The 12,261-nt window shown below is 32.2% G+C and overlaps 2 protein-coding genes across 2 annotated transcripts; one reads left to right on the forward strand and one right to left on the reverse strand.

Annotated features, from left to right (window-relative positions):
* Positions 1-914: 914 nt before the first annotated feature.
* Positions 915-4,791, reverse strand: LOC125839643 (pentatricopeptide repeat-containing protein At4g28010). The gene is made up of 2 exons (XM_049518641.1): positions 2,525-4,791; positions 915-933 (listed from the first exon to the last, which is right to left on the reverse strand). The coding sequence occupies exon 1, from the start codon at positions 4,789-4,791 to the stop codon at positions 2,578-2,580; it is 2,214 nt and encodes a 737-aa protein (XP_049374598.1). The 3' UTR covers positions 915-933; positions 2,525-2,577.
* A 5,281-nt stretch (positions 4,792-10,072) lies between these two features.
* On the forward strand, positions 10,073-11,895 carry LOC125839886 (protein translation factor SUI1 homolog). The gene is made up of 2 exons (XM_049518867.1): positions 10,073-10,255; positions 11,334-11,895. The coding sequence occupies exon 2, from the start codon at positions 11,400-11,402 to the stop codon at positions 11,736-11,738; it is 339 nt and encodes a 112-aa protein (XP_049374824.1). The 5' UTR covers positions 10,073-10,255; positions 11,334-11,399; the 3' UTR covers positions 11,739-11,895.
* The last annotated feature ends 366 nt before the right edge of the window (positions 11,896-12,261 follow it).

Below are 12,261 nucleotides of genomic sequence, written 5' to 3' on the forward strand. Positions count from 1 at the left end.
AACTTAATCAAATGAACAAGAATCAATTAATAGTGTAGTATGTAAAAACCCTCCAAAAGAGAAAGGTTTCAAAGCCATAGCATCTGATATGTTTCAGTAGCAAGTTCAACCATTGTAGTTAATTCTAAAAAATACATTCAGAATTTGAATTGCCTTGATAACAATACACAAACAAACTTATAGCACTATAATTTTCTTGTTTGTCCTGTTCTTCAAATGGTGTACTTACATGGCCCCTATGTACACCTTATGGCACCATAGGAATTGTATTTGGTCTTGTTCAGAACCCTTTCTTCTTCTTCTGTTCGAAATTTATCCACTGATCGAGCAAAGTATGTCTTATCATGCCAACATTTAGCTTGATTGCCTTCAGAGAATGGTTTCTGGCAAATTAGTGCTACTTTCAATCTCTATACAACTCGTGCATTCCATTTCAACCGTGCTGTGTGAGCTCTTGATAATGCCATCAGTGGAGCGATATCACGGATGATCACCCAACCCTGCAGCATACAATTAAAACAAGATCAGAAAAATTATGAGATGAGAGCGGAGATATAGAGGCAGATATTACAATATTTTGTTTACAAAAAAGAGTAGAATTTTGCGTTAACCTTTTGTTAAACTTCCAGAATAGAGAACCTCCTGTGCAGTAATATTAATATTTGTATGCCAGATTACGTCTTTTTCAGTAGGCCACACAAAATGGAATTTTGTAATTAGCAGGAGGGAGAACTAAGCAAGTATGCCTCGAACTAGGTCCACAGTTGCAGTCATAGAAAGATGAGTCTGATCACCAGGTGAGTGATTATGGTCGAAATCACCCTTCTCTGTTTTATATTTCACCTGGGAGTCATCCAAATGAATCATGACTGTTACCCGATAACCGCCCCCATAAGACACACCTCTATGGAGTGGGCCTCGACATGTTTCCACCTGTGAACCACCACTCCAAATAAGTTATACAAATTCCATTCAGATAAAGTGCTCTTCACATAAATGAACTAGAACAAGGGTAAAGAAAAACAGCATCTCCAAACAAAATCTAAAATCCACAAACTCCTGAATACAATGGTATCATTAGGAAAAACAGCCAAATGACATTTCCATTTTCTAGATGGAACTTCATTACAAACTTGTGCAAGCTAACCAGAGAAGTGAAAATATACTGCTAAATTGAGATAAAGCAAACCGATTACAGAAAGTAGATGCATTCAAACAGTAAGTGTAACTTCGAGAGCGTTAACAAGTTATTTCCTTGTACTAAAAAGTAAAAACAGAGAGCGAGTTTAGCAGAAATGAAAATCAATTCATCTAGTATCATAAACCCAGAAATGAGTTTTGAAACCTACTCAACCATTATATTCCCTGCCCTCATAATGGAGGAAAGTAACAGAATAAACCAAAAAACACAGTTTGGGTATCAAAAGAATAAGTAGTGTGTGCCAATTGCCATTTAGCTAATAAGCCCATGACATTGAGGTTCCTCAAGTGGCATACCAAATTAATACCAGGCAAGCAAAACCAAACAGAGGATAACCACAAGAATAAAAGACGGACAAAAGTCATTAGCATAGTGGAAAAGCATTGAGTATACTTTAAATAATTGATGCAACAGGAACTGATTCACTGAAAGCAGTTTCCAGTTTGCACAAATGATGATTTTTTTTTAATGTAAGGCAATCACTCTGGTCAGTGACCAAAGGTGGTTGCGGGTTTGGCATGACCTCAACACAAATGATGAATTGTCGTCTTCTTTCACGATTTCAGCTACCTCTGCAAGCACCAGATATTTCTTTCTCCTCTCTCACATTAAAAAAAAATCAAAATCTCTCCCTCTTTGTGTGTGCAGCATTACCTACACAGCTTTAAGAATCATGATATATGAGATACAAATGATATGATGTTCACGCATGATAATTACGTTTGTATCTCGTATAACATGAATCTTAACTCTAAAACTTATCAAAATAGTCTCAAATATTATTTGAATAAAAATTGTAGTCAAGGATTCAAAAACATGGTGACACTTGTAGGCATTCATATCATAAGGTTAAGGACAGTCACTTCCATTTTCATCAATTACACAACTTATTTTCTTCATGTAAATCTCGCTAGATCAATACAAATACATATGACAATCATGAGTTCAACTTTAAGGTCAAAGGTATCAGAAAAATCTTTAATACAAGGATAAGTTAGGGAAAGTCCACATTTTTTTTTCTGAAAAAGATTTATCATGAAATATGATTAGGAAGTCAACTCCAATATTTAAGATGGGAGTGGAAGAGTTGTGAACCTTGAGGGATTTCTCTAATTAAAACCCTTTAACAAATAGTTCAATAAAAAGTAAGTAGAAACTTAAGTGATGCATGAAATATAGGAGCCATACAAGATAACCTACTCTCCCGGCATTTAATGTATATTCTAGGATACTTGCCTTTCGATGAGAAAAATTAATAGACTATGGGATAACAACATACCCTGCATTACGTTGCAAAAGCTTTAAAATGTCAAAATGTAATACCTATGTAGAAAAGAAAGTTCCCTCAATAGCTGCCAGAAGCATGTGAGATTGTACTACAAAGCAGAATCTAACTGAAGCTTGGGGAGACTCTTCTGAAGCTTCATCAACAACTCACTGCAGGGAATACTAAATCCTTCTGATTTTTTCTGCGAAAAGTTTGGCAACAGTTCCTCCACATTAAGATCTTCAGAAATATTACAAAGACATTGCAAGATGGTGGAAGTAAGTCCGAGGTCTAGCTCAATGCCCTTAGCAGCCATTTTGCGAAGCAAATCAATAATTTCTTCTGTTTCACCATTCAAACTAAATCCCTTGAGTAAACAATCATACACAGTAATGTCCGGTGTCAAGTCAGAAGCATTCATTCTCACAAATAATTTTTTCGCCTCCTCCATCTGTCCAAGCTTCGAAAACCTGTTTATTAATATGGAGAAAGTGAAGACATCAGGACTCAAACCCCTCTGGGACATATCGATAAGCAACTCCTTAGCAGACTGCAAATTTCCTGCTTCAAGAGTTGAATCAATGATAATATTGTATGAGATTACGTCTGGTTCACAATTTCCATCTAACATCTCTTGAAACAACCTCCTTGCTTGCTCCAAGCTACCCTCTTTGCATAAGGCATCCATCAAGCTGTTGTAATCAAAAGCAGTTAGATGATATCCCTTCTTTCTAAATCTGAGAAACAAACCTTTTGCAATGTTGAGCGCACACAGCTTGCAAAATCCATCAATTATGGTGCTATGGCTTATTGAATCTGGAATAAGATTCAATTGATTTAGCTGCTTCCAAAGTTCAAAAGCTTTGACAATGTTGCCTGCCTTTATATAAGCTCCAATAAGTACAGTAAAGGTTCCAATATCAACTAAAGACTTGTTCTCAACCATCTTGTTATGAATTTCCCCTGCCTTATCAAGGGAGCCTTCTTGGCAAAGCCCACGAATCAGTACATTCATTGTTATAACATCCGGCTGAACATAAGTCTCGTCACCCAACATCGAATCAAAAAGTGTCACGGCATCGTCCAATTTCCCACTTTTACAAAGTCCTTTTACTAGTGTATTGTAAGTGATCACGTCGGGTGTCTTTCCTTTTTCTATCATCAATCTTAAAATGTCAAAAGCATCGGCCAATAACCCTTCCTTGCATAGTGCACTTAAAAGAATATTGTAAGTTATGTTTCCAGGCTCCTCACCCCTACGTATCATCAAATTGAACAATTCAATTGCTTTTTTAGCCATCCCATTATTGCCGAGGCCACCAATCATGCCCGTAAAAGTAACAATGTCAGGCTGGATTCCGCGGTCCAACATATCATCATACAACATTGTAGTTTCTTTCAATTTCCCCTGCTTACAAAATCCATTAATTAAACAAGAATAAGTGACTACACTCGGAGAAATTCCTTTCTCCAACATCTCATTCAAAAATTCTTTCCCTCTACTAACATATCCTTTGTTACAAAGCCCATTTATGAGTGTACTATACACAACAACATCCTCTTTCAAACCTTTTACTCTCATCTCCTCCAACAACCCAATAGCGTCATCTAACCTCCCCTCCGAACAAAGACCCTCCATCAAAATCCCATATGTATATGAGTTAGGAGCAAAATTCACCACCTTTTCCATACTAAACCTCAAATCCAAAGCCTCTTGTACTTTCTTATCTCTACAAAGTCCTCTCATTAGGGTGTTTAAACTAACTATATCAGGTGTTACCTCTTTCATATCCAAACCCCAAACAAACTTTATAGCATTAACAACCATACCATTTTCACATAAACCCTTTAATATAACATTAACAACATATACATTAACCTTATAACCATTCTTCAACATCAACCCCAATACACCAATTGCTAATTTAGGCTTATGAACATACACAAAACATTCAATTAAAGCAGCTAATGATAAAAACCTGGGCAAGACTTGGGCTTTTCTCATTTTACAGTACACCCTTAAAGAAAGATTGTACTCCTTACTCTTAGCCAAAGTTACAACAAGAAAATTGCAAGTTGACTCAGATGGGGTTTGCCTAAAATCATCAATTACATGGTTAAAAAGTGAAACTGCATTGTTATACTTGGGATTAGGCTTTTCACAAAGAGACCTCAAATGGGTGTCCAATTTTTGTGTATCTGAGAAAAGTGGAGATCGGGTTTGGGTTATTGCTGAAAAGTGTTTGATAAAGAACAGATTTTGGGGGTTAAAGGGTGATTGAAAAGTAACCCAAATGTTTGATATTTGCTTTCTGATTATCATCGTACAGCTTGTATGGAGATTAATGCAGCTGGGTTTTTGATAAAGATCAAGAAAAGACAATACCTTGGCTACAATGAAGATGGAAAATCAGCTATGGTGCCACTGACTGAGGACAGCGGTGGCTCAAGGTAGGGGTGTTAATGTGACAAGTTCGATGGTTATGTTTTAAAAAAAGCTTAAGTCACGAGAAGCGGCCCTTTAAAGTTATCCGCATAATTCACTTAGGGTCGTTTGGTTTGAAAATGAGTTATGATGGGATAAGTTATGTTGGGATAAATTATATTGGGATTAGTTATAATGGGATAAGTTGTGTTGAGATTATTTTTTATTGAGTGTTTGGTTTGTTGTATTCAAAATAATAAATTTTAAGAACAATTTATTTGTTTATAAAAATGTCCTTCATTAATGTAAAAAGTGATATAACAAAAAGGTTGAAAGAGACATTTTTGTCATTTACCTATTTTATCCCGGGATAAGTTATCCCGGATTACTATACCACCCAAGGAGAGGGATAACTTATCTCGGTACTAATTATTAATCCCGGGATAAGTTATCCCGAACTTGCCAACCAAACAACAAAATAAGCGGTACTATAATTTAATCCCGAGATTATTTGGTATTATACCTCACACCAAACGACCCCTTAGATATCTCAATTAAGACATAGTACCTATTGAACATTTTTACCAATTCAAAAATTGTTCTTATTAAGCATTTTTTGATAATCAGCAAAATATATGAAGAGTGTGTGATACATTTGCGGTGACGTGGCAAAACGGCTAATTAAAAAATAACATGTGGCACAGGGCCTCGAAAATTATAAAAATAATAATTTTGTTTAAAATTATTTCAAACACTTTTTATATCTAATTTTTTTAAAACGAAAAAGAAAAAAATGAAAATGGGGAAAACAGCACTTTTAGTACCCGTGTTAAGGCTATATTCATATTTTAGTCCTTCTGTTATCTAACTTAGCACTACTAACCTTCAATTATATCAAATGAGTGATTTTTATCCCTCAACTAATAGATCCAAAAAAATTAACAGAGAGTTCACTGCTAAAAGAGGCAATTCGGTTATTTAAAAGTTATTGCTTGAGAAATAGAAAATTTTTTTAAAAAAAATTATTCGCTGCATAACCTAGTTCAACCCTAGTTCTTCACAACGAAGAAGTCTCGATCTATTTGGTGTGGATGTGCAATGGAACTGCGTTCTAAAAGTGGGTTGAAATTCACTCCATCGTGTGAGTACTCTTTTAAGTTGAATAGACAAAAAAATATATCTCAACAAATACACCAGAATACTTTGAATTGTTTTTCCTTAATGTTATGCAAATTATTGTATATGTGAAAATATGATTCTAAATATATTATTTGTAAACTTCAAGCTACCAAAAGAACTCAATTTCAAATACCCTAAGGATCTGTATGGTAACACACCATATTCAATTTTGATTAGAAATTTAAAAAAAATTGTTAGCATCATCAGAAGCACCATATAAATTCAATGCTCTCAATTATATCTTAGAATCTACACATCTTTAATTTATCTCGAAGAATTCCATTCAATTGTTGTTAGTTTCGACAGCAGTGATAATCTGAACTGAATGTATTACAAAATCAACTCTTCCAAGTGATTACAACTAAAATTGAAGCTTACGGACACTTATAAGTATGGTAACATACAAATAATTAAAATGAAATACCCAAATTGTCCCTTTTAGCAGTGAACTTTCTGTAAAAAAAATTTAGCTCTGTTAGTTGAAGGATTAAAATCACTCACTCGATATAATTGAAGGTTAACAGTGCTAAGTTAGATAACACAAGGACTAAAATAAGAATATAGCCTTAACACAAGGACTAAAAGTGTCGTTTTCCAATGAAAATGTCAACCTATTCTACCCAACTCCACCCCTTCCCAACCCCCTTTCATCTTCATCTTCTTCCCAAAACACATTCTTTCTCAAATCACAAAACCTAATTCTTTTCAAATAACTTGAAGATTAACTTTTAAAAAAAATATATATACATTTTCATGCTAAGAGTGAAGAAGAAATAAAATTTTGCCGGCGGTTATTCATTTCTACATCAATGACAAAATGAAATTGATAGCTCAAAAATTAATTCTTTCAATTTTTTGAATATCATTTTTGATAAATTTAATGGGTTTATATATGCATTTGAGTAAAAATCTTTGTTCGAAAATTTTGATAAACAAATATCGGCTAACTTTTTTTATACGTAAAAATCATTTATCTTCTTTCTTCTTCTTCATATTTGTTCCTTATTTTTATGAGATTTGAAATAAATCATACGAAAGTAAGTCTTTCTTTCTTTCAAATCTAAATCTTCATAGTTGATTTTCATTTATCTTCATATTTGAAAGAAATAATATTCTTTTTTTTTATAAAAAAGAAAGAAAAACAATGTTGGAGCTAAAATGAAGAATGTTTTGCAAACTAAAATATGAAGAAGATGATAGGTAAGGAGTGGGGTCCTTTTCTTTTTTGAAAAAATGTAAATGAAAGAAGAAAAATGTTTTTAAGTTAATTATAATGTCAAGTGTCAATAAAAGAAGAAAAAATGTAAAAAAAATAATTCAAAAAGACACTATTTTGAATCTTTTCACGCGCTTCAGGGAAGTGCAAAACACATTATTTGTCATATCAGCGTTTTGTGTTTAATAGGTACATGTTTTGAACAATTTAGGTGTTCAATAGGTACAAGTCTTAGTTGAGGTGTATAAATGAATTATGCGGACAACTTTAAGAGGCAGTCGATAACTTAAGCCTTTAAAAAATTATACTATTCTAATTTTCGGCTATTTTATAATGTATAATCAAAATTAGATTTTTTTAAACCATCTCAATCGTATCGATTTCTGTTTGGTATCTATATGATTCGATTATTTTTTATTTTTTTACTTTTAAATATCACCACAAAATATACTATTATCAAAATATTTGTTTCGCAAGTATGTTCTTGAAGAATCATTCAATTCTTCACCAAGAATTCAAGAATATAAAATCTTGTTATATATTGTTCAATCTTAAATTTTTAATAAGAGTATTATAGTATCTTTTAATTTTAAACCTAGTTAATTAAAGATTAATTAAAGAGCAAAGACATAAAGTCATCCAATCACAATAAGACTTAAGTTAGATTTATATTTGAAAGATCTTATAAAATATATTTATATAGTAAATTTAACCTATTGTTAATATATAAAATATATTTACATACATGTAAGGTTATTCGATTCGGTTAAGATTTTTTTATAAATTAAAAAGATCATTCCTATTATTTGGGACGGTTATACACTTAAATATAAGTCCATAATTTTATTTTTAAAATGATATAAATCTATTCGGTTAGATTTGATCGGTTCAATTGATTTTTCATGTTCTTTTGGACACCCCTAACTCAAGGTTAAGGCCGATAGAGTTTTAGGCAATTTGGGCCCCAAAAAAGTACTATCTATTTTTATTTTTTTTATCAAAAGTATTTTAGAATTTTGAGTTAAACAACTTAAATCTTTATAGTACGTAATAAATAAAGTTTTTACCTCACAATCCAACTTGATGTATTGCAAATAAATGTCCGACTTCTTATGACTATAACTAATACTTATTTTTATAAAATAGTACTAATATTTATGTGAAATTAAATCTTAAATGTCTTTTAAGAATATATAATAAAACAAGTAATATGCAAGACAAAAAAAATAATTCTAAATTAATAATATTTTGTGTATGCATATATATATTTAAGACCTTTTATTATAAGTTAATTTTAGACCACTAATTTTATTGAGACATTCTGACTTAAGGTAGCTGGGTAATGATCATTTTTTATCTTACCGTCGCTTGTGTAATTTTCTGTGTTTAGTCAAATTTAATTATTAAATGTTAGCATGGAGTGTTGCACATTGTGTAGTGGAAAGTTGGACTCTTTTAAAGAAAATGATTAAGAAGCTGTGTGCAAGGATATACAATTGTTGATTATTCTTTTCAAGTTTTCATCTAGAGCTCTCATTCTTTTGTGTGGCTCCAATTTATAATTTTTGAGTCGACTGTGAAAGTGTTTTTCCCTCCAAACTTACCTTACGAGTTTGAGTTACTAAGATAGTAGAATTATTCAAAAACATATATGTATTTTAATCATTAGTTATTTATATAATATAAACAAATAATTCTTTACTCTTTTGTTTTTCTCTTTGTGAAACATATTATGTTCTTTATTTTATTTATGTGCCTTAATTTAATTAGATATATTATTTAGAAAATGTAAAAAGAATTTTTGAATTATTAAATCTTAAGCTAATGATGTGCAAAATATATAAAAATAATATTTGAAATTTATAATTTTTAAACATATCACGCCATTCTTATAAATATCAATTTAAAAGAGAAACTTTTAAAAATAACTATAGTTTGAATTTAATACAATTTGTAATTACATGTTAGAAAAAGGAAAGAAATAATCGAGATCTAGAGAGACACGAGAAAGATACAATTGATTTATACATCTAATCAATTTTTATCACGATACAATTGATACAATAAAATTTTAATCCATTAACTATAAAATTTTAGTCTATTCACGGACTAATACAGTATTCCAATGTCAATAACAGAACAAACCAATATTGCAGTTGACTTAACAATTACAATTCGTTTTTAAATAGTCCTATTATCATATGTGTTTGGTGTTACCTTTTGTATTTTTTATCGTTAATTGCTATCATTTATAATTGTATTGTTAACTATTATCATTTTATTACACACAGAGAGATGAGAGAGGCGAGTGAGAGTGCAAAGAGAACAAAGAAAGCACGAGAGGGAGTGAGAAAGGAAATAAAAATTTGCTATAAAATCGTAATTATAGTTATGACGTATAAATTTTTCATCTATAACTACATATAAACTATAGTTACATATATAGTATAATACTCCGTAAATACATATCACATATTTGCGTTCAACGTAACTTTTCCATAATTGTATGATGGGCCCCATTAAATTTACAGCCCAACAATGAGTCAAGCAGGCTAAACACGAAACTTATCGAGAATATATCTGGATTCTTCTCAGCAAATGGATGACGAGACGAATCGGGCCCCACACATGTTGACCCCAATTTGTAAGTGGGCCCCCGAAATTGCCGTAACCCGAAAGCAATTGTTCCAATTTTCCAAATGCGTTGAATCTACGCGTTTTTTAAAACCCTAATCCCCAAATTACCGGACCAAATTTGTAGCTACAAACAAATCACAGCCGTTATTAATCAGGATTAGACATAATTAATGACGTATTTAAGTTAATTAAAGTGTTGTGGTTGGGAATATTGTGACCCCACTTACACCGCCACCATTTCTAGTTTCTTGTCTATAAATAAAGAACAAGTTTTTCTTCAATTGAAAAACATCATCTAGTGTTTGATTTATTTGATTAGTCTTTCTAAAGGTTAGTTCTTTCCTCTGTTTTTTTTTTTTTTTTCAGTTTTGAATAAATTTTGGTTTTTTTTTTTTGTAGTTTCATCTAGCTGGTAGAGTCCTATTGCTACTTTGTTTTTGGGTTGATTAGACATTTTTAACTTTGTCGGTTGTTGGGTTGTGGTTTGTTTGGCTTTAGTCAATCAAAGTTTGGATTTTGATCCCTGGATCATCTATATTATAGTTAAAGATGGTCCTTTTCAGCTTAAAGTTTTGAACTTAGTTGGTTTTTTGATAACTTTGTTAAATTTGGACTCTGCTTGTATGTGCAAGTTTAGTCAATCAAAGTTAGGATCTTTGATCTTTGAATTATCTAGGGATGATTGCAATTGAATCTCTAGGATAGTTAATTGGGAATTTTGATATGTTGATCTTGATATGTTCTCATCTGATCTAGCCTTGGTAGACATAGTTACCTTGTATCTGCCGGGTGGTGTTGTTGAGGTGGTAGGTATCATGTGGAATTAGTCGAGGTGCGGGTAAGATGTTCTAGATATCATGGTTATCGAAATATATAATATTTGTTGATCTTGATCATTTCATATTGCTTAATAGTTAGGTAGTTGGACTTTTATATGTTAATCATCTCATGTTTGCTTAGAAGTTATACTTTTATATGTTAATCATCTCATGTTTGCTTAGAAGTTATACTTTTATATGTTAATCATCTCATGTTTGCTTAGAAGTTATACTTTTATATGTTAATCATCTCATGTTTGCTTAGAAGTTATGTAGTTGGACTAGCTGGATTTCCTGATATTGTTGATCATCTCATTGTGTAGTTTAATTTCTTATGTGTTGATCATCTCATATTTGCTTAATATGTATGAGGGGTTGCATATTTGATATGTTAATAATCTCATGTTTTGCTAAATATGGATTTTTGTTTTGTTGATCATCTCATTGTGTATAATTGGGTTGTTCATATTAAAGAGGTGTTCTTTATTTGCAGCTGTTGTTGATCATCTCATATTGTTGCTTAATACTTATGTTGTTGGACTTTTAGTATCTTGATTATTTCCATATTAAAAGAAGTGTTCTTTTTGCAGCTCTCTTGTGATCAATTTACCAAGCTTCAGTTTCGGAGCGTGAGAAGTTCTCTTCCAGCTATTTACATGGTTGATATCGACGTCCAGATCCCATCTGCTTTCGATCCATTTGCTGAGGCTAAGGACTCCGGTGCACCTGGAGCCAAGGAGTATGTTCATATTCGCATACAACAAAGAAATGGAAAGAAAAGCTTGACGACAGTTCAAGGACTGAGGAAAGAATTCAGTTACGAAAAAATCCTCAAAGATCTGAAGAAAGAATTCTGTTGCAACGGGAATGTTGTGCAGGATAAGGAACTTGGCAAAGTGATACAACTTCAAGGTGATCAAAGGAAGAATGTTTCTCATTTCCTTGTGACTGCTGGTGTTGTCAAGAAGGATCAAATCAAGATTCATGGTTTCTAAGTTGTTGGCTATTTCGAGTTGTTGAAGCATAGTAATATATCACAGTTGTTTGGATTTGTTGTTAAAAAGTGTTGGTTTTTGTTAATGCCCATGATATCTTGCCATGGGTTTCTTTCTGAATTGTGCTGGTTGTACTTTGTTTACAGATAATAATAAATTTGGTTTTCTAAAGCTAATTGATGTTAGTGTCTGTGTTTATCCTGACCTTGAAATCCATTTATACAGCCTGCATAGTACTTTATTACCAGTTGATAGCTTGTATATCTAAAAACCTGCCAGCTTTTCACCTTGAATAGTCTCTGTCAGTTGCCAACAACAGGACCACATGATAACTTTGGAAGTTTACAAGTGTATTAAAAGAGAGATTACCAAATTTACACAACTGATGAGAAATAGGAACAAGCTAAAACCTAAGTTGCTGGTTCTATCTTCTTTTTTTTGTTTCTCACTCGATGTCTAGTACCCATATTGGAGTCTGACTATATCTGTATTCAAGCTGCGGGAGGAACATTCTCATCTACTG

This window comes from Solanum verrucosum, unplaced genomic scaffold, assembly GCF_900185275.1.
Source record: "Solanum verrucosum unplaced genomic scaffold, falcon-dt-bn FXZP01000277.1, whole genome shotgun sequence".
NCBI lineage: Eukaryota > Viridiplantae > Streptophyta > Magnoliopsida > Solanales > Solanaceae > Solanum > Solanum verrucosum.

Coding starts and splice junctions, on each gene's coding strand:
- LOC125839643 (XM_049518641.1), bottom strand. CDS start 4,791: ATGATAATCAGAAAGCAAATATCAAACATTTGGGTTACTTTTCAATCA.
- LOC125839886 (XM_049518867.1), top strand. CDS start 11,400: ATGGTTGATATCGACGTCCAGATCCCATCTGCTTTCGATCCATTTGCT.